At 39.1% G+C, this 23,260-nt stretch overlaps 3 protein-coding genes across 3 annotated transcripts; all 3 read right to left on the minus strand.

Annotated features, from left to right (window-relative positions):
- Positions 1-1,010: 1,010 nt before the first annotated feature.
- On the minus strand, positions 1,011-4,868 carry LOC142389048 (extracellular calcium-sensing receptor-like). Its single transcript, XM_075474599.1, has 9 exons — positions 4,744-4,868; positions 4,182-4,476; positions 3,957-4,043; positions 3,444-3,713; positions 2,996-3,202; positions 2,632-2,907; positions 2,213-2,440; positions 2,004-2,127; positions 1,011-1,915 (listed from the first exon to the last, which is right to left on the minus strand). Exons 1-9 carry the CDS (start codon positions 4,851-4,853, stop codon positions 1,011-1,013), a joined length of 2,502 nt encoding a protein of 833 aa, XP_075330714.1. The 5' UTR covers positions 4,854-4,868.
- A 3,421-nt stretch (positions 4,869-8,289) lies between these two features.
- Positions 8,290-13,448, minus strand: LOC142389049 (extracellular calcium-sensing receptor-like). Its single transcript, XM_075474601.1, has 9 exons — positions 13,228-13,448; positions 12,537-12,831; positions 12,290-12,376; positions 11,827-12,096; positions 11,245-11,445; positions 10,860-11,129; positions 9,506-9,733; positions 9,285-9,408; positions 8,290-9,203 (listed from the first exon to the last, which is right to left on the minus strand). Exons 1-9 carry the CDS (start codon positions 13,446-13,448, stop codon positions 8,290-8,292), a joined length of 2,610 nt encoding a protein of 869 aa, XP_075330716.1.
- Positions 13,449-15,184: 1,736 nt separating this feature from the next.
- Positions 15,185-21,419, minus strand: LOC142388237 (extracellular calcium-sensing receptor-like). Its single transcript, XM_075473275.1, has 9 exons — positions 21,295-21,419; positions 20,727-21,021; positions 20,492-20,578; positions 20,071-20,340; positions 19,440-19,640; positions 19,046-19,315; positions 16,392-16,619; positions 16,179-16,302; positions 15,185-16,095 (listed from the first exon to the last, which is right to left on the minus strand). The coding sequence occupies exons 1-9, from the start codon at positions 21,402-21,404 to the stop codon at positions 15,185-15,187; spliced, it is 2,496 nt and encodes an 831-aa protein (XP_075329390.1). The 5' UTR covers positions 21,405-21,419.
- Positions 21,420-23,260: the final 1,841 nt, after the last annotated feature.

The following is a 23,260-nucleotide window of genomic DNA, read 5'->3' on the forward strand; positions in this document are numbered from 1 at the left end:
AAATGATTTAACAGCGACGCCCCTTTTCAAGACGCAACATTATTAACCTGCTGCTGCCATCTGCTGTTTATTTTTCAAAAGTGCTGTTTTAAAACCCATGTTTGAAGAAAACAACAAATAGTTATTGTAGATGTTTTCATGTAAAACTCAAGCAAGGATTTAAAAGAGGGCAGACGGCATAATTTGCAGACCTTCTAAGAAATAAATTTTCTAAATGACCGTAGACCTGTAAAGATAAATAACAGGAAAAACCAAACAGTACTTTGCACAGACTGTGCAGGAGAAGGAGGCCCTACAAGCTGACGCATTTCTGCAACATCATAGAGCAGTTTTGGTGGCCTGGTGGTGAGATGCACACTGAATTAAGGGATATATAGGATCCAGTGTTTATTTTTAATGTATGTTTTTAAAGAAATATTTGCTATGCCAAATTGAAAAGTTTGTCTGTGAGACTGAATCAGTACCTGAAAGGACAAACAGGTATGTATGAGACAGTGCTGGATGAACCCAAGTTATAATTTATTCAACCATAATTCAATTTACAGCTGAGTTACATTATTTCAGGTTAATTTTCATCATGAATAGTCAAAAAGGTTGTGCCATGATAGTGTCATACCTTTTAACAGCATCCTGAAAAGTGCAAAATAACTCACTGTTTACTGAAGGTTTTCGCTCACACAGCCATTAAGATTTAACTGTTTATTAAGTGTTTTCTAAGTGTTTTTTGGAACCCCCCCCCCACACACACTCCTTTACTCTTACTGGGACTGGATAGTATAGTGGTAAGATTGCCACCTTTAATGTGGGGTTTGTATCTTGACAAGGTACTATTGCCAGTAGGGTCCTTAGGCAAGATCCCCTTACACTACCTGTCTACCTGGGATATGAGTGTAAGTTGCTTCGGATAAACGCGTCTGCCAAATGCATAAACGCACACTGGTTTTATTTGCTGCAGTATAAATATCCAGAAATAAAAATACAATGCGCTGTAATGAAATTTGGGAATTTGACTACATGCCTCGACCCATTATAGCTTTTTTGGTGTTCCTCTCAGGTCTCAGCAGAATTATGTAACATTTGGGTCCAAACAGCGCAAACAAGAGACCAAAACTGGAGGCCAAGATGGCAAATACCTCCACTGCATCTGCATATTTTCCCGGTGAGCTGATATAAGCAGGAACGAAGGCCACCCACACAGCACAGAAGATCAGCATGCTGAAAGTGATGAGTTTGGCTTCATTGAAGTTGTCTGGAAGATTCCTTGCCAGGAATGCCAAGAAAAAACTGAGGATGGCTAGTAGGCCAATGTATCCAAGTAACACTGCAAAACCAGTTGTGGACCCAATTATGCATTCATAAACTATCTTGCCATTGTGGTATTGGGTATTTTTATGTGGAGCTGGTGAGGAAGAGACGAGCCAAGCAGTGCAGATTGCTGCCTGAACTGAGGTTAGAACGAAAACCGTTCCTCTCTGCTGTGAAACCCCAAACCACTTGAGGCTGGCTCCCCCTCCTGGCTTGGAGGCTTTGAACACAGCCAAAACCACCATGGTTTTAACCAGGATGCATGAGATACAAAGCACAAAGCTGATCCCAAATGCTGCATGTCTCAGCTGGCATGTCCACAGTCTGGGTCGTCCAATGAACAGCAGTGAACACAGGAAGCAAAGTTTAAGTGACAGCAGTAGCTGGAAGCTGAGTTCTGAATTGTTGGCTCGTACTATAGGTGTTCTGCGGTGATAAGTGAAGATGCCCAGGACAACAGCACAGATACATGTGCCCAGCAGTGAGGCAGCGGTCAAGCAGATGCCCAGAGGCTCCTGATAGGAGAGGAACTCTGTAGTTTTGGGGACACAGTGGTCACGCTGGGGACTCGACCAGAAGTCCTCTGGACAACTAACGCACTCCAAAGAATCTGAAAAAGGTGGAGACAATATGATATACACTGTGCAGTAAAAAACAATACTGTGTGATAAAAAATTCCCCCAAAAATGGACACCTACCGGTCTTGTTACTGATCTTTCCCTCGGAACAAGGGATACAGTCAAAACAGCACTCAGGCTCCCCCTTCTTTCTCACCATGCGAGTACCTGGAGGACAGCTCTCACTGCACACTGAGCGTGGTGGCTATGTGGGCACAAACGTTTCTGTTATTACAAACCACTTAATGATGCTATTTAGAGTTATAAATGTGAAAAAGATGGAAGATAACCTTTTTTGATTCAAAGTTCCAGAAGATTTGGTCTTCATCAAGTGTGAGTTCTTCACCTTTAAACGCTGACATTTTCACCTCTCCCACATTCTGAACTTTTGTCCTTCCATCAGGAAGCCACAGCCAATTCATAACATCATATATTGGCAATGCATCACCATTCTCATCAAATGAAACTTCATCGCCAAAAACTGTGGTGAAATTGACCTTTTCCAGGTAATGCACAAGCTAAAAAAAGCATAATAAGAACTTAAGGAAAATCAATAAAGCCAGATGAAGAAGAATGCACTCAGTGGTTGGTATTCAATGATTAAACATTAAATCACACATTAATGTTAATTCACATATGTAATTATACTGTTATTGTTGCAGGGATAATTGTTTTGAGCTCTTTTAGAAGCAGGGAGAGTGCTTCACACCTGCCATAGCTCCAGAGTTTGCAAATTGGCACAGCTGTGATCACTGAAAGGCCCTCTGCCTGGCTCACACTGCAGCATATTATCAAGCGCATAAGCCAGTGCATACACAGCCTTGTACACATTGTACTCAGGCCTGAGGTTAGAAACATCCAAAAACTCAGTTTTCACACTTTCTAGGTCTTCCCCTCCAGTACATAGTGCACCTCCAGCCTCCACCCAGCCTGGTGGAGGTGGTGCAAATTTACACTGAAATGTGAATTCCCAAAACTGGTTTACCTGTAATGCATTTAAAACAATGCATTATAATCAATGACAATTTAATACTGGTAGAGATATCAAATTAGATCACACTGTTCAGTCCCACCATGTTATTTCCTTTGCTGTTGTTGTGATGTGGGTCAGGACGTGTTTGTAACAGGAAATCCCTGAGCCCTGGTATTTCCCCTCGACGAATAGCAATACCCAATGTGCCACCCAGGTATGGCATGAGGTGAGGGGTCTGGAGCACAGCGGCTGCTGTCCAGGCTTCACTGGCCATCCACTGCAGGCCTGTCATATTCTGTCTCATCACCTGCGCATGTAACCAAACATATGTTCTTAAAATTTCATGCCACTAAATGACAGTATTCATGAGTTTAAATAACATAATTTTTAAAGTTACCGTGATTGAATGGATTTCATGCTTATTCACAAGAGAAATACATATTTTCTACTGAAAGGTGATGTGCATCTTTAGTGCTGGAGTGCTGTGACTCTAAAACCAAAATAAAAAATCTGATTAAGTTAGAATTTAGCTGCATTTGAAGAACAACCTCTTCCATGAGATTAAGGATCTGACTCTCATGTGCAAACACAACGACCACACGAGCTGTGGATTTCTTCATCACATCCACAATCCTCTTCAGTTCAGTGAAGTCTTTATCCCAAGGCAAAACCTCTAAGTATGCAAGGCAACCTCCACCAAACAGACTCAGGTCAGACTGGAAGGATCGGGCAGCGTGGAGTCCGTAATCATCGTCACTGACCAGCAGACCTGCCCAAGTCCAGCCGAAGCGTTTTAGAATCTGAATCATAGCACGCACCTAAGTAAATACAGAGAGAGGGATAAGTGGAGATCCCAAAGGCATCTTTTGGAAAAATTCTATTAAACTGGTTTTACAATAAATCAATAAATCGTGTTTAATCATTATCATTCAGCGTTGTTTTTTCTTATTTTTATCACCACACAATGCAATTATTAAAAAAAAATTGTGAAACTGGCAAGAAAGAAACAAATGTAGTTTTTGCATAATTTATCATCACATTTATCATTGCAAGGTTTTTACCTGGAAAGCATCACTTGGGATCGTTCTAAAGAAGGACGGATACTTCTGCCTGTCACTCAGGCAGGAACATGTGGCAAAATAACTCACCTGTGAAAGACATAGACTCTACAGCCCTAAAAAGATTCAAATCCTTTACTCGTCATCACGGTTGATTACAGCTGTTCAATCTTAAATCAAATCAAAATTATCCAAAAGAATTATCAAAAGACAAAGCTGAAAACTTACCATAGGTACTCTGTACAAACCTAAGACAGTGGAGATTGCGACAGAGCGTGTGGAGGAAGAATCACCCACAATCCCCAGAACTGGAGGGCGTCCTATACAAGTCTCATTTAATGTAATTTGCTCCTCTTGACTACTGACTAATGCCAACGCTGCACGGAATCCAACTCCAAGTGTGAGACAGTTATCATACAGACTGTACCCCAGAGTCACACTGGGAAGCAGTTTGGAGTTTCTGTTGATCTCATCAATAGCAAAGGCCATGGTCTGAGCCTGCCTAAGGCCTAGAACATCAAAACTAACACAAAATGATATACAGTTTAACATGGAGAATACAATATGATACCACATGCAGACATTGTACAGCTCAAATTTAAGCCAACTGAAAACAAACAATCATACAATTTGAATAACAAAATAATCAAAGGAGATTGCTGAGAATGTTTCAGAAGTATGCACATTCTCAAAATATTGCTCTTAAAGTAATATAAAAGATAGACTCATTGTGCTGATGGCAGTGATTTCTTCCAGATTCTTTCTTTCACTGTATCCCTGACTCACTCACCTATGGCAGGCAAGCTGTTGGGGCTCTGAGGTAAAAGACAGGTCAGGGAAGACAGAAAAGAAGTGGACCTGAAACAGCCCTCCTAAAACCACATCTCCGGCTTTGTGCATCCCATTCAGGTGAAACTGTCCCTGTAACACACAGGAGGAGGAGAGCAGAGAGGAGGGTGCAGCGGAAGAAAGCACACAATGGGACAACATGAGCAAGAGTAAGCCTGTGTGTAAAAAGGGCCACATGACTTTCTTCTAAATGAACCTTTCCCTGACCGCAGTCATAGGTAATATTGCTTTGTCATCTTGCTTTTATTGACTTGTAGTCTTGTCTCATATCTCACACCACCTATCAGAGATGAAGGAGAGTGGGCAGGGTCTGAAATCTAATTGATTTCAGAATGATTTTATGAGGAAATATAATTACTTCAAAAACTGTCTCACCAAAACCACATCAGGAAATATTAAAATCTTAGAATTGAATTATGTTATAATTGAGATGTAAATTTGCCCGAATATGAGTTTATAGATCCAATCCTCATTAGGTGGAGTACAATGTGTAAGTTCAGTTATAAATAAAGCTGACTTTTTAATCTTCCTGCAAAACATTTACTCACACTTGGCTTGTTATAAGATAAAGAGCTTTTTTAAGAAATTTCTAATATACAAACACCTACACATATATGTATATATATGTATATATATATATATATATATATATATATATATATATATATATATATATATATATATGAATGTGTGTGTGCGTGTGTGTGTGTGATAAAGAAAGAGAAGCATAGTCACTTAAACTCACTAAATTCACAAATAACATTGAAGTATTTGGCATTCATTTCCCACATTAATGGAGTGAAATGAAATGTCCACTAGATGGTAGCAGCATGCCAAGGATAAAGGTTTGCTGTCTCAGCCCAAGACTTACAGCACAAGTTGGTTTTGTCAAAACTCTTAAATAACTATTTCCTTGGCAGTAAAAGAACTGTGTATTTATTGATCAATAGACATCCAGCAGCCACAACAACTGTCATATTGATAACCAAAGGGATTTCCCCTTGCATTCTTTATTTGGCCAATAATGACGCTTGTATAAAAGGACATTGAAATGCATTTGGAAGGTAATATTTTGGAGCTGGATGAACCAGGATCACCTCTGACAATTTTAAATAACTGAAGACCCAGTTTTGTGTTTTTTTAACACACAAATTAGTCTGAATGGAGTGTTGTAATGTTTCCTATACTGGAGGCTGGACGTTACACTGCAGATATAGAGACACAATCAAAAACAAGAAGTTAGACACAACATTGAAAAGAGCTTTATTCAATTATTTACCTTATGTACATATTCTTTAAAGCAGGGTGGCCTCTGTTACCTCCATTCCCTGAAATAAAGTAGGACACTTCAACGTCTTAGTTTTTGCCTAAAACAACTAAATCTTCTACATGAGGTATAAAATCATTTTAAATCATAACATGTATTATTGATCACTGTAAACAGAATAACACTCAACTCATCTGGGTGCATAGGAGAGGCATTAGTTAATCCAAAATGAACTATTTAGAGTATCTTGCTCCCTTTTGTGAATCTCAGCCTTTTCATGATGGAGGGGTTTGAGTGCCCAAAGTATCCCAGAACTATGTTGTTGGGCAGTTAGTGGCTGGAGGGGTCGCCAAAAACAAATTGGCCCTGGATAAAGGTTCAGACAAAGTGAAATTCTAAAACCAGCATGATAAATTCAACAAGTCACCTAGACATCTTCCCTGGATTAGAGAGACTGGGTCCTCACACCGGAACCAAGCCTGGGATAAAAGCTTATCTGGTGATCTGGCCTTTGCCCAACAGCTCTGGCTGTGCACAGCCTGAACAAACAATATGGCACCATCTGCTTAAGGACCCAGCACCAACAGGAGCTTTTGTAAGGGTGTGGTGCAGTAGAGACTATGTGGTGGTCTGAGGCTTCCACCCAGAAACAGTCAAGCTAACTTATCACATGGCAAAGTTCTGAAACTACTTTTCTGGAGAAAGCTGGTCTTTATTCCACTGTGAGGTCATCTGGGTGAAATGCAGCAAGCAGGGGTAGGCTCATTCACAGACCCCCACCCGGGCACCCAAGTGCTATGTGTTACTTGATAGACAAAACAGTGCTTTCCCTGCACCTTGAGGTTTGGGATCAGGTTCTGTCTATTGTTTGACTTTATGTGCCCAACAAAGGTTCAGAGCAGCCGACCTTCTTGGGGTCCCTGAGTGGAGTGCTGTAAGATCAGAATGGGAATTTTGTCATTCTCAGAATTTGACAGAGAAAATCAAGGCTTTTGTGGAGCATTTTTTTAATCTATCAGCAATAAATACAATGCAGAAGCTGCAAAACAGGTGCTAGCATAGACAACAAAGTCAGCAAATGACCCATATCGAATTCAAATATAGTAGTCTGTAAGTAGTCTTTTACGTTCTGACCTGAGAGAATTAAACCCTCTCAAAGATTACTCTGTTTTCCAAATTAAAACAGGTTCAGCAGTTTAGAAATTGTAGAAGTGTAGATATACATTTTATTTACTTATTGTATTGATAACTTTTGCCTTAAAGGGGAAGTTTTTTTTTTTTAAACCTGGACCTTATTTCTGGCATAAAATACGTTCATCTACTCACCGATAACAGTTTGGTGAAAGTCGGCGTCCTTCAGACGCTATTTAAATCACTCGAGATCCGCATATATCCATATAACAGGATTGAACCGGGCATCGACAATACAGCCTCTAAATAAGGCATTATCTGTCTTTATTTCACCAATACTTTAAGAAGAATGAATGAATGAACGCGTACTATTGCACTGTTAGTTCAGAGCTGCCGTGTTGTTGTTATTAGGGGCTATCGGGGGCTTTCAACACACGCTTCTACAAGGATGATGTCATCGCTGCACGCCGCTGCAGCACAGCTTATTTATTCTGTGCTCTGTGACGGTCGGCTATCTTCACAGGAGTTTGCTACAGCTAGTTTTGTACAATATGGCAGAATATTTATCAGATTTTGACGACTTGGACGACGACTTTGAGCACGATGGAGTGAATGAGCTGTGCTGCAGCGGCGTGCGTCGATGACGTCATCCCACTAGACGTGTGTGTAGAAAGCCCCCGATAGCCCCCGATAGTGTCCAAGAATTCCAACTTTTCCCCCACCTGTACCGAAGTGCACTTTTGTAAAAGGAAGACAAAACAGCCAGTCACAGATCAAGGTTGTAAATTAAGATGTTATTTGACCAGAATTATCATTGTTTACTTCACTGCATGGGAACTGGCTCTTGCTGGCAAAGTATGTAATACGGCCATGCTACAAAATAGGAGTAGTAACAAAAAAAAATATCACAAAAGACACCCCCACACATTTATGTGTTGCTTCAAATTGCCTCTAAATTCTTTAGTTTTATTGAAAAGAGTCCTTTACGCATTGTACAGCACAGTAAAATAGCAATATCAAGGGCTAAAGGGAAAATGCAAAAATCAGGCTTGTTTATAACAAGTGAACATTTAATTATAACTGTTGCTTTTATGACTTGGTTGTGCCTCGACCCATTATAGCTTTCCTGGTGTTCCTCTCTGGTCTCAGCAGGATTATATAACATTTGGGTCCAAACAGTGCCACCAAGAGACCAAAGCTGGAGGTCAGGATGGCAAATACCTCCACTGCATCTGCATATTTACCTGGGGAATTGATATAGGCAGGAACAAAGGCCACCCACACAGCACAGAAGATCAACATGCTGAAAGTGATGAATTTTGCCTCATTGAAGTTGTCTGGCAAATTTCTTGCTAAAAAAGCTAACAGGAAGCTGAGGATAGCCAGGAAGCCAATATAACTAAGTAGAACTGCAAATCCAAATGTTGAACCAACATCGCACTCATAAACTATCTTGTCATTGTGGTATTTGGTGTTTTTATGAGGAACCGGTGAAGCAGAGATAATCCACACAGTGCAGATTGCTGCCTGAATGCAAGTAAGAACTAAAACTGTTCCTCTCTGCTGCATAGCACCGAACCACTTGAGGCTGGCTCCCCCTCCTGGCTTGGAGGCTTTGAACACAGCCAGAACCACCATGGTTTTAACCAGAATGCATGAGACACAAAGCACAAAGCTGATCCCAAATGCTGCATGTCTCAGTTGGCATGTCCACAGTTTGGGTTGTCCAATGAACAGCAGCGAACACAGGAAGCAAAGTTTAAGTGACACTAAAATCAGAAAGCTCAGTTCTGAGTTGTTAGCTCGTACGACTGGTGTACTGTGGTGATAAGCAAAGATACCCAGGACAACAGCACAGATACATGTGCCCAGCAATGAAGTGGCTGTCAAGCAGATACCCAGAGGCTCCTGATAGGAGAGGAACTCTGTTTTCTTAGGAACACAGCGGTCACGCTGTGGGCTGGACCAGAAGTCCTCTGGACAACTGATGCACTCCGAGGAGTCTAAAAGGAAAAGGAGGGATTACTTATTTTCTATCTGACTATAAACATGTCCACACTGATAATAAATACTGAAACACTGACCAAATTGATTGCTTATCTTTCCTTCAGAACAGGGAATGCAGTCAAAACAACATTCAGGTTGCCCCTTTTTTCTGGCCGTGCGAGTACCTGGAGGACAACTGTCACTGCACACTGACCGAGGTGGCTGCACGAGGAAAACTAAATCTGTCATTTCATTTTAGTATATATTGACATTAGTGTTCCACAAAAGAAGCTTTATGAAAAAATAAAAAATGATTTACCTGTTTTGATTCAAAGTTCCAGAAGATTTTGTCTTCATCAAGTATGAGTTCTTCACCTCTGTCGACTGACCTTTTTACCTCCCCCACATTCTGAACTTCAGTTTTTCCATCAGGGAGCCACAGCCAGTTCATAACATCATATATTGGTAAAGCATCACCATTCTCATCAAATGACACTTGATCACCAAATGATGTAGTAAAGTTCACCATTTGCAAAAAATGTACAAGCTAAAAATGCACGAGAGAAAAGACATTTCAAGAAAGTAACATTTCATCCAAACAGATGTTAAACTCTTCCAGCCTTGTTTTATTATGAATACACTGGCATTGTACATATGCACAGTAGTGTTCCTACTATTGACCTTAATCTTAATAAGAGACTGTTCTGATCATTGTCTTTACATAAGTTGCAGATAGAATATCCCATTCAAATTCATGTTTTCATGTTACAGATAATAGTTATGTTGATGAGCCACACCCACATTACATTCCCTTTTGCAGTTGCAAAGTTTGCACCCCTCCAAATTAAATCAATGTCATTAAAAAAAACAAAGGCTTAACCTACTCTGGGTTATCCTCCACCAAAACTGTGTTTTCTGGTTGCCATAGACTTCCTGCTCTGCACTGAAATCCACTGGAGCTGGTGTTGCCAGATCTCATGACAGAAATTAGCAATCCTGGGTTCCCAATCCAAAACCAAACCGTACTTTTACGACCATATTAGTCCAGTGCTCAGGTCTCTGCACTGGCTTCCTGTCGCTCAGAGAATAGACTTTAAAACAGCTCTGCTTGTGTACAAGTCTCCTCATGGTCTATCGCCAAAGTACATCTCTGACATGTTAGAGCCATATGAACCAACTTGGACTGAGAGCCTCAGGGAGGGGTCTCCTGCTGGTGCCCAGAGTCAGGACTAAACAAAGTGAGGGTGCGTTTCAGTTTTATGCTCCTAAAATCTGGAACAGTCTTCCAGAAGATGTGAAACGGGCCTCAACTCTGACAATGTTTAAATCCAGGCTGAAAACAGTTCTGTTTAGCTGTGTATATGACAACTGAATGTATCTTATCTACACTCTTAGTTTTTAATTTGATTAATTAATGATTTTTTTCTATGTTTTGGAATGATTTTATTTGCCTTCTTGTGATTTTATGTAGCTGTAAAGCACTTTGAATTGCCTTTTCAACGAATTGTGCTCTAAATATAAACTTGCCTGGCCTTGCCGATTGTATGCTGTTTACATGGCAGTCTCTTTCTAAAAGGAGGACTTAATCAGGTTAATTTCAGAATATTGCTGTGCATGTAGACCATAGACCAATCTCTCTTGTCAAATAATTGCAATTTAACTTGATACCACACCTGCCATGGCTCCATATTTTGCAAAGTGGCACAGCTGTGTCCTCTGAAAGGCCCCCTCCCTGGCTCACACTGCAGCATGTTATCAAGAGCATATGCCAGCGCATACACAGCCTTGTAAACATTGTACTCAGGCCCGAGGTTAGAAAGGTCCAAAAACTCAGTCTCCACACTTTCAATATCTTCCTTTCCAGAGCATATTGCTCCCTCATATTCCATCCAATCTGCTGGATCAAATTTACACTTAAATGTGTGTTCCCAAAACTGCCTCACCTGAAAAATTATTTGAAAAATTAGCTTAATACATCACTTTCATCACCTTAACTATTCCTTTATTCCACATTCAGAACATGTAATGTTTTTTTTCAATTAATCAAAATAAGATTACCATGCTATTTCTATAGTTGTCATTTTGGCCAGGACGTATTTGTAGGAGGAAATCTTTGAGCCCGGTTATTTCTCCTCGACGAATGGCAATACCAAGTGTGCCGCTCAGGATTGGCATGAAATGCGGTGTCTGGAGAACAGTTGCTGATGTCCAGGCTTCACTTGAAATCCATTGTCGACCTGTGACATTTTGTCGCATCACCTGTGTGTTACATTAAAACAAACTATTAGACTTCTAGTGATAGAAAATACAATATAATATCATAGGAGAATCAAAACAGAATAAATTCTAGATGCAAGTTCTACAACCTAGAAATAACATTAAGTTAACATGAAGTGAGTTTTAATAGACTCACTGATCTTTGTGGATTATTAGTAGGGTTAGGCATTCTAAAAATGTAAAACTATAACTTATGAATTACATGTGGTGATTATAGCATGCACTCTAGAAGTAATTTACTGTCTCCGAAAATCGTGTGTACTCCAAACTGATGACAACTGACATCGAGTTGGAAAGTGAAATTCAGTTTACACATAAATATGAAGAAAATAAAGTTAATTATGTCTCTTAATCCACTCTTACCTCTTCCAATAATTGAATCAGTTGAATCTCATGTGAAAATACCATGACAACACGAGCTGTTGATGTCTTTATCAAATGTACAATTCGTCTGAGTTCACCTGGGTCACTGTCCCAGGGTAAGACCTCAGCGTAGGCCAGACAACCTCCACCAGACGTCACCAGGTCAGATTGGAAGGACTGGGCAACATGAAGCCCATAATCATCATCACTGACAAGCAAACCTACCCACGTCCAGCCAAAGTGTTTTAGAATCTGAATCATAGCCCGCACCTAAGTGAATATATTGTCATCAAGAGAACATGAAGTGTGCAGACTTATATACTCTTTCATTAAATTACACTATTGTAAATTCTATATTGTCTGTTTATGGTTAATTTATGACAATTAAAAGTATTAGAAAATTAGGAGAATTTTATCATCAGAAAAACAAACACACTTTTCATCTTTCAAGTCTGTCTTTCACCTGAAAAGCATCACTTGGGATTGTTCTGAAAAAGGATGGAAACCGCTGGCGATCACTTAGGCAGGAGCATGTGGAAAAATAACTCACCTATAAAGAAATATACATACTTTGTTATCTCATGCAATGTGCATATACACGCATCATATATATATATATATTTAGATATATATGTATGTATATATACACATATGTAAGATAAACAAAGCAAATAAGATCAATGACAATCAGAAGTAAACTTGAAACTTACAATTGGCATTTTGAATAAACCCAGCACATTGGACATGGTGATAGAAAATGTTGAGTAGGCGTCACCAACGACGCCCAGAACAGGAGGAATCCCTGAACAGTTCGCCTGAAGAAGAAACTGCTCATCCCGGCCACTGACCAGTGATAAGGCACCACTGAATCCAATAACAAGTGCACCACAGTTGTCATAAATACTGTATCCCAGGGTCACATTCGGCAGCAGATTGGAGTTCTTGTTGATCTCTTCAATAGCATAAGCCATGGTCATAGCCAGCCTGAATCCTTGAGTGTCAAAACTAACACACAAAATGTCACATTTTTCCATTATAAGGTAAAAGTATTTACACATCACATTGTATGTAAACTATTGATTAAAGTGACATGCTGGAATATAATATTCATATTCTATAATGATCAGCATTAGCAGAGTGTCCAGCATTGTCATTTTCTTATGTTTGTGTGCTCTGAACAAAAAGCATAATTTGCACAAATCTGTATCATCTGCGTTTGTCTCGTTTGTCTCTATGTGGCCCTGCGATGGACTGGCGGCCTGTCCAGGGTGTACCCCGCCTCTCGCCCATTGACTGCTGGGATAGGCTCCAGCCCGCCCGCGACCCGATCGACGGATTCAGCGGTATAGATAATGGATGGATGGATGGATAAATCATCTGCTGCATGTGTGAGGTACTTACCCTTTGCAGCTGGGCTGTTGTGGTTCTGAGGTAAATGTCTGCTCAGGAAAAGAAGAGGTGTAGTGGACCTCAAACAAGCCACCCAAAACCACATCACCAGACTTCTGTATTTCATTTAGATTAAACTTTCTCCATAATTTACAAAATGAAATCAGAGATGAGGACACAGAGAATACAGAAAATACAATCAAGAGCAAACATGCACTAAGGAAAGTCCCCATAACTGTCCTCCTCCCTTCTGGCTTGTTTATATTCTCCATGTGAGGTTAGCTGATTTTTTATTCAGGACTGTGTCATCACTTTTGCATACTTTGCAGCAGTGTTTATTCTTTCACACACCCTATAAGGGCAGTCATTGTGGGGGCAGGACATAACATGTATGTACTTAATTATGTTGATTTTACACTTTCATATTAAGATAAAGTTATTACATCAGTGTTTCAGGAAACATAACCACATTATATATATTGAGAATTAGTTTTACGTTCATGTTTTTTTTTCTCCTTGAAAATGAGAGTGGCACATTCACTATATTACCAAAAGTATTCGCTCATCTGCCTTTACACGCATATGAATTCAAGTGACATCCCATTCTTCATCCATAGTGTTTAATATAACGTTGGCCCACTCTTTGCAGCTATAACAGCTTAAACTCTTCTGGGCCAGCTTTCCACAAGGTTAAGGAGTGTGTTTATGGGAAGTTTAGACCATTCTCCCAGAAGTGCATTTCTGAAGTCAGACACTGATGATTAGGTTGAGATTTGGACTCTGTGAAGGACCCACCACCAGGCTCTAGGATGGTTTTGCAGTGTGAAGCATCTTGGGTGATAGTTAGCACCTCCAAGTCTGAGGCACTGGCCATGAGTTGGAAAAGGGTCTTTAGTCCTGATTTTAAGTGATTTGCTGCATTGAGTGGAAGAGTTTAAAATGTATAAAAGCATAAAAGGATTTTCTTAACAAATGGGAAGAACAGAGTAGGATATCGACAGGTGGAATCGAGCAGTATCTGCATTGAGGAAAGAGCTGAGCCATAAGGCAAAGCTGTTGATTAACAAATGAATCCACCATATGGGTACAAACCCTGCTCTATGGTCATGAGCTGTGGTTAGTGACCAAAAAACTGGTATTGTAAATGTAATAGAACCTTTCCTCCAAATGTTGCCTGTGCTTGGTTGCACGACGGTTAGAACTGTTGCTCACAGCAGTGGGCTCCTGGTTTGAATTCCAGCTGGGGCTTTTCTGTTTGGAGTTTGTATGTCCTCTAAATGTGTTCTCACCAGATACTCTGGCTTCCTCCCACCATCCAAAACATGCATGTTAGGTTAATTAGTGATTCCTGATTAGTGAATGTGAGTGTGCATGGTTGTTTGTCACAGTGTATCCCTGTGATAGACTGGTTGTCCAGGGTGTACCCCATCTCTCACCCAGTGGCTGCTGGGATAGGCTCCACCCCCCTGCAACACTTAATTGTGTTAAGCAGGAATAGAAGGTCGATTGATGGATGTCTTTTTGTGTTTGATGTGTTTTTTCTGGCCTCTTCTGGCCCTGACCTTCAGCACACACTGGAGCAGTTCACAGCTTAATGTGAGGCAGTCAGAATGAGAGTGCATCTGATTGGGGATGGGTCCTTACCTCTAGCAGGGGACCTAAATTAGTGGCTTGTTGGATTTTCTTTAACTTTAGATGTACTGTACATCCAATTATTCTACCTCCTGAACATAAACAGCTGCTGCTTATTCCACTACTGAGTATCATTTCTTAATAATCTATATGGTATATCAACCTATTGTTGAGGTTTGAAAACATTTTTCGTTCGTCACGTCTTTGAAACTACAACATGCACAGACATTTTTTCACATATATAATTTTTAAACAAATTTCTTTATTGCTTTTGGGTTAGTGTTGTGATTATCGCTAAATCCAAAATACAAAGTGGAATTTAAAGCATTTGCTAATATCATGACTTGATTCCACGAGTCATTATAGCTTTCTTGGTGTTCCTCTCTGGTCTCAGCAGGATTATGTAGCATTTGGGTCCAAACAGCGCCAATAAGAGACCAAAACTGGAGGCCAAGATGGCAAATACCTCCACTGCATCTGCATATTTGCCTGGGGAGTTGATGTAAGCAGGAACAAAAGCCACCCACACAGCACAGAAGATCAGCATGCTGAAAGTGATGAGTTTTGCCTCATTGAAGTTGTTGGGAAGATTCCTTGCCAGAAATGCTAACAAAAAGCTAAGAATAGCTAGGAAGCCAATGTAACCCATTAATATAGCAAACCCAATGGTAGACCCAACTAAACACTCATAAACTATCTTGTCGTTGTGGTATTGGGTATTTTTATGTGGAGCTGGTGACGCAGAGACGAGCCAAGCAGTGCAGATTGCTGCCTGAATGCAAGTAAGAACGAAAACTGTTCCTCTCTGCTGCATAGCACCGAACCACTTGAGGCTGGCTCCCCCTCCTGGCTTGGAGGCTTTGAACACAGCCAGAACCACCATGGTTTTAACCAGGATGCATGAGACACAAAGCACAAAGCTGATCCCAAATGCTGCATGTCTCAGCTGGCATGTCCACAGTTTGGGTTGTCCAATGAACAGCAGCGAACAGAGGAAGCAAAGTTTAAGTGACACCAAAAGCAGGAAGCTCAGTTCTGAGTTGTTAGCTCGTACTATAGGTGTTCTGCGGTGATAAGTGAAGATACCCAGGACAACAGCACAGATACATGTGCCCAGCAATGAGGTGGTTGTCATGCAGATGCCCAGAGGCTCCTGATAGGAGAGGAACTCTGTTTTCTTAGGAACACAGTGGTCACGCTGGGGACTGGACCAGAAGTCCTCTGGACAACTGATGCACTCTAGAGAATCTGAACAGAATAGAGAATATGGTGAGATATATACAATATCCCTCAGGCAAATTTTAAATTAAATTTTGAAAAATTAACACCACTTTCCCTGTTGCTTATCTTTCCCTCAGAACAAGGGATACAATTAAAACAACATTCAGGTTGCCCCTTTTTTCTGGCAATGCGGGTACCAGGCGGACAACTCTCACTGCACACTGACCGAGGTGGCTGCATGAGGAGAAATGAATTTATCACTCAGTTATATTCTGCTACTATCTGCATTCCAAAAGAGGAAATGTCTGAAATAAATAAATTACCTCTTTTGATTTAAAGTTCCAGAAGATTTCATCTTCGTTAAGTATGAGCTCTTCACTTCTGGAGGCTGACCTCCTTACTTCTCCCACATTCTGAACTTGAATACGTCCACCAGGGAGCCACAGCCAGTTCATAACATCATATATTGGTAAAGCATCACCATTCTCATCAAATGACACTTGATCACCAAATGGAGTGGAGAAGTTCACCTTTTGCAAATAATGTACAAGCTACAAATGAAAAAGAGACCAAATGGAACAATTAAGGATTGACCAACAGTACAATAGCAGTGGATAAAACTTTGTTTTCACACATAGGTTTATCAACTCTTCAGCTGAATGACTTCCTGTAAAATCACAACATTATGTCCTTTATATCTTTTCAAATACCATCGTCTTGGGTCTGGTTATCTTTCACGTACATTTAAAAGATCAGCAAACTAGAAAGTCTGGCTTGACATATAAGGCCTGACAAAACCTAAATTAATCAGAGATTTCACAATGGTGATCATGATCTTTGTTAAGTCAGGCTTTGCTCTTCAGGCCCTGTGCGCACTCACAAGAAGTGACGCCTTTTCATGCTTCGTCTGCCCAAATACACTGATAACCTGACTCTTCATTCATAAGAAGAGCAGGCTGTATGACTGGTGAATCATATAAAACATAAAGGAAAATACACAGTTGTTGCAAGTAAGACAAAATAGGACTGCTGCCAGAAAATTGTTAGTTGTGCAAATTAATACACGCCTTCATTTTATATCATGACAGCTGCACGTCAAGCTCTAAAACGTTTACATTTGTAGGAGGTACATTAAGTTCTGCTGCTGCCTCATAATATCGTGGAAATCACTTTAGTCATTGACCAAATTAAAACAGAATTTTTTTGATTTGATATTCTAATTTATTTTCTAGAATATCTTACATCCAAAAAGATACACTATAGAACAGTTTGTTGATGAATTGGGATTATATATAAAAACAATTACTTGATTTCCATACTAACACAAAAAATAATCCTACATGTTGTTTTACTGTAATTGCAAAGATTCTTTGGTGGGTCAGTGGGGTTTGGATATTTAAGGTACTCTACACTGAGTTAATTCAACACTGAGTTCTAATCAAAAGGGCTGATTTTTAGTGAAGACCTGTGTGATGAACCAAATACGGGGTTAAGGCACCTGTTGCAAATGCTCATCCACACCTCAGAATTGGTGTTAGGTAGGTATAGACAGTATGATGGTGCTGGGAGCTGGAGTCCACAAGGTGTGTGTAACAACTCATATGCAAAATAAACTATTCCTTAAATCTATGTTGAGTCACATATGTTATAGATTAGATGGGTCTATTGAAAAATTATCACTAAATCAACACTGCATTGTGGTAAAATTTGGTAATTAAGAAACTAAGATTTTATCAACATCTGAATTTAATTGTTTTTTATGTCAATTTGGGAATTTACCAATCCAACTTGTTAAATGTAAATTTTTACTTTCTTTTACTTTGTCATAGTGTCAGACAACAACTTTCAACTTCCTGCCTGATGATATTTAAACATTGTTTTAGTCTTAGTTTCCTCTCCAGAATATCATCAAAATGGGGGTCAGTGACAGCGTCTTTTTTCAGATGATTTAATCTGAAACACTAAATATTTAACTGCTTCAGAGCAGATTTTGAGTTCAGCCTAAGCTACCATGGTGATCTAGCGAGGTTGAAAGAAAGAGACTTTCAGCTCAACATAGCTCTTCTGACCACTAATCTCACTTCATAGTACACTCCTCCTAATTACTACATCTTAAATGATTGGATTTTCTTCTCTCGTGTGCCTACAACTCCATGAAACACACTGTTGTTAACAACACCCGTTTAGAGGCTAGTCTGGCACACCTTAAACAATAAGCAATGGGCTGCAATCCATTAATGACCAGTTGACCAGTTAGAGCAAACTGGAGGTTTCAGGAGGCGTTAAAGAGACAGTCACAAAAGTGACAACAGGTTCTGCAGCAATGTACAGCTTGAGAAACACAAGATGTTTTTCATCAATAAAACAATATAACCTCCTCTAAGGGGATACACCATTTTCTTCTTAAAACAGATGTATTGAAATACAGAGATTTTTCTTCTTAAATTTTTTAAGTCACTGGGATTTACAGATTAGAATGTAAAGTATTTTTTTACATTTATTATGTGGCGTTCCTTCCTCGCTCATTTATTTTCACCTTCTTTGTCTCAATATTTCTATTGGCTTATCCTTGTTCATATAGCCTTGTTTTGGATTTTGGATTTACCTTTGGAAATTACATTTATGTGTAGCATTTATGTCTTTTGATGATAGTTGGACATTTTCAGCCACTTCCTATTTAAGATGGCCTCTGATTTGTGAGAATAGTTTGCGTGATGAAGATCTAAAAACAAAACATTGTCTTTAAAAAGTTTTCTAAATATCTTCTAATCTTTTAAAAATCTAAATATCAGCCACTACCAACAGTTAATGTTATACTACTAGCAGATTGCAGTCTATTAGCTTGTATTGGCTGCAACCAAAAAGCAAATATATCATTGTAATGATTGAAAAATGTGTGTTTTCTGAATTCTATGCTAATAAAGACATCAGGGTGGTTTTTAGAAGCATACAAATTAAGTGTAAGTTGATACCGCACCTGCCATGGCTCCATATTTTGCAAAGTGGCACAGCTGTGTCCTCTGAAAGGCCCCCTCCCTGGCTCACACTGCAGCATATCATTAAGAGCATATGCCAGCGCATACACAGCCTTGTAAACATTGTACTCAGGCCTGAGGTTAGAAAGGTCCAAAAACTCAGTCTCCACACCTTTAATATCTTCCTCTCCAGTGCATATTGCTCCTTCATTATCCATCCAATCTGCTGGATCAAATTTACACTTAAATGTGTGTTCCCAAAACTGCCTCACCTGAAACATGATTTGAAAAATTTGCTTAATACATCACTTTCATCGCCTTAACTATACCTTTTATGATATAACTATATTATTATATACTATAATTTGTTTTAGAAAAAAAAGATTAGAGTCTTACCATGTTATATCTACTGTTATCATTTTGGTCAGGACTTAAGTGTAACAGGAAGTCTCTGAGACCTGGTATTTCTCCACGACGGATAGCAATGCCCAGTGTGCCACTGAGATATGGCATGAAGTGTGCTGTCTGGAGTACAGATGCTGATGTCCAGGCTTCACTAGCAATCCACTGCCGACCTGTTACATTTTGACTCACCACCTAAAGTTATCGAATGCAAAGCAGTTAGCATTTCAAATGATAACTTTTTATAGTCATAGAAAAACGGACAGTACATTTATGCATAATGAGTAATTTGAGCTTTCCTAAGATGCAAAATGGATGCTTACATAATGCCACTGTTTGTTTAAAGCTTCCTTCTTGTAGCCTAACTACTTCAATCTAATTGTCAGAATTTTTATTTCATAGTTAATGAACAGCTTTTTAATGGCTGAACATTTTATATTATAGGTAAAATTGCTGCATTTTCTAATGGTTAAAACAATTACGTATATAAAATAGGCAACATCACTGAACACCATTGCCTCATAAAATCCAATACAGTATTTTGGTAAAGCATATGAATAAGCAAAATAATTATACATGTTTTGCAAGACTGACAGATTTTCAAATATTAAAATTTTTTTCTAACCTCTTCCATTAGTTGAATCATGTGAATCTCATGTGCAAACACGATGACAACACGAGCTGTTGATGTCTTTATCAAATGTACAATCCTCCTGAGTTCACCAGGGTCACTGTCCCAGGGTATGACCTCAACATAGGCCAGACAACCTCTACCAGACATAACCAGGTCTGACTGGAAGGACTGGGCAACATGAAGTCCATAATCATCATCACTGACCAACAAACCTACCCACGTCCAGCCAAAGTGTTTCAGAATCTGAATCATAGCACTCACCTAAGTGAAAATATTGGCATGAGTAGATTAGTTTGTAGACTAGTTTTATAATTATACACATTATATTTACATCTGTGTCATTAATTCTCAGCTTACTGTATTGTCTGAAATAGATATATTGTACAATTTGTATGTGGTATTTGTCTTTCACCTGGAAAGCTTCACTTGGGATTGTTCTAAAGAAGGTTGGAAAGCGCTGTCGATCACTCAGGCATGAACATGTGGCAAAATAACTCACCTATAAAGAAACATACATACTTTCTGATGCAAGTCAAACCCAAAATAAAATATTTAAACAGCTTTTTGCTTAAATATTAAATCAAATCATAAACTGCATTGAAATTAAAATTCTACAAAAGACAGATCATATGAGACGTGAATCTTACAATGGACATTTTGTATAAACCTAACACATTGGCAATGGCAATAGAAAATGTTGAATAGTGATCACCAACAATCCCCAGGACTGGAGGAGTCCCTGAACAGTTCTCTTGAAGAGGAAACTGCTTATCCCGACCACTGACCAGTGATAAGGCACCACTGAATCCAATAACAAGTGCACCACAGTTATCATAAAGACTGTATCCCAGGGTCGTGTTTGGTAACAGGTCGGAGTTATTGTTGATCTCTTCAATAGCAAAAGCCATGGTCATGGCATGCCTGAATCCTAGCGTGTCAAAACTAACACACAAAATGTCACAGTTAGCTTCTAATGAGAAATTTACAATTTACAGTGAAATAAGTTCATATACTTTGTATGTGAAAAAACATTATACAGTTTAAATAATCAGATAAATTTGCAGATGCATGGTATCATTTTGTCTTACCGTCATAAAAAGTTTTAAATGGTATCTCTTATTGAGCACCGTATTATTATCCTCAGTCTGAGAAATGCATGGACAAGACAGCATAAATTGTGCATTTTTGCTTTTGTCGTATGCGTGTGATACTTACCCTTTGCAGATGGGCTGTTGTGGCTCTGAGGTAAATGTCTGTTCAGGGAAGACAGAAGTGTAGTGGACCTCAAACAACCCACCAAGAACCACATCACCAGGCTTGTGCATTTCATTTAGATGAAACCTTCTCCTTAATTTACAAGCTGAGGGAAGGGAAAAGGACCCATGGTATAAAAAGATAAAGCAGAAACTCAAGAGTACATATGTGTACAGAATAGCCCCCATAGTTGCTCTCCTCCCATCACATCTATTTATTTCAAAGTTGCTTTATTTTATACATGGGGTGGTGCCATCCCTCTGACACTGTGATTGTTTAATCTTTTCCATCACCCTGGGGAAAAGGAGGGGCAGAACAAACATTGTGAATAAACATAAATTTGTCATCTTAAAAGAGATGAATCATTGTTACCTGTAGGATTGTCTCCAATTTGAAAAGCTGACTTTTTTTTTTAACTTTCTACAATTATATATCTAATAGAATTAATTGTATTTTCTGTAGCTGCACAGCAAGAGGATTGTGGGTTTGTACATACCCCGTCAAAAAATACTAGGAGAACGAGCAGATAACATGCCAGTTATTGTCAAAAAAAGTTATTCCGTGTCTAAATTACTTTTGCTCATGCAACTGTACCAATCGCAGACGATAGGACAGAGGTGAACCACAAGGCCCTGAAGGCCTAAAATGCTGTAAAAATCAAATATTAAAAAGTTTCCTGCTGTAACATTATCTTGTCAGTTTGTGCTGTTGGATGAAGAGTTTATCGAAAGCAGTTAGTTTGTCGTCCTATTGGAATTTTTCCCGTTCTGTTGCCCAGAAAAGGCCAAAATCAAAATCAACCACAGAACATGACGACATCTGTGGAGTTAAAAAGTCAAAAGATAGCTTGCTTTTTATCATATTCACCATTGTTTATTGTGTAACATTACAGAACCAAGCATTTGTGTGTACGTGTGTGTATTTCACAGTAACTGAAACAATATATTCTTGTAGGAAAGAAAGTGCTATCTACCATTGAAGATAACTGATTTGAGGATCTGAGAATAAAAAACGTATCACACGTCAATAGTGAAGCCTTCAGCCAATCAGAGTTATGGTGTCATCGAGGTGGCTCTCAGTTGGTGCAGCCAGTGCCTTATGTGTGCCACCCTTAGTCACCTCCGTGCCACGAGGCTTTAACAAGGTGATGCATTGATGAAAATTGGACAAGATTTTAAACTAGCATACATGGCTTCAGGACCATCATACATCACATCAAGTTGGTTCATAAAGTCGAACGCTCCCTTATGGACTATGTTCAGCTTTGTGATCGGCTTGCCTTGTGTAGAATTATAGTCAGGAACATGATAAGGGAGCTCTTTTAAATTACATTTATTTGAGTAATAATTTATTTTCCTTTAATGGATTGGCTGTGTAATCACAAAATGTATGAAAAGTTCTGCCTGCTGAATAACAAGTTACCTGAAGGCTGTTTTATTGTAAGTTTTAGCTTGAGAAGGAATCCCAAGAACAAGAGATGGTTGCACTTTACATTACAGCATGCTAATAAGATGGTAATAGTGTGGTAACAAGATGGAAATAAAGCCATAATAGTAAGATAATTCCATGTAACTACCAAAGTAATAACTAGGTAATATCCTGGTCATAACAACAGGTACATGATGGTAATAACAGACCAAAATTAAAATTCCACAGTAATAAGGGCCCTGAAACCAAGAACAATAATGAAGAAACTAATTCAAAGATTATAAAATGCTTATTTATAATAATTCCTTTATATTAATTTGGTAGATGTATATTAACACTGTAGTAATAATATGGTAACCGTCTAAAAAAATTAAAATGATTTTATAGGTACACACCTTTTAAAAAAAAAATTGTAATATGGTTACATGGATATGGTAATGACACAAAATTAAGGTAATAATGAATGATGTTTCAAATCAAATCAAATTTATCTGTATAG

This window comes from Odontesthes bonariensis, chromosome 9 (genome assembly GCF_027942865.1).
Source record: "Odontesthes bonariensis isolate fOdoBon6 chromosome 9, fOdoBon6.hap1, whole genome shotgun sequence".
NCBI lineage: Eukaryota > Metazoa > Chordata > Actinopteri > Atheriniformes > Atherinopsidae > Odontesthes > Odontesthes bonariensis.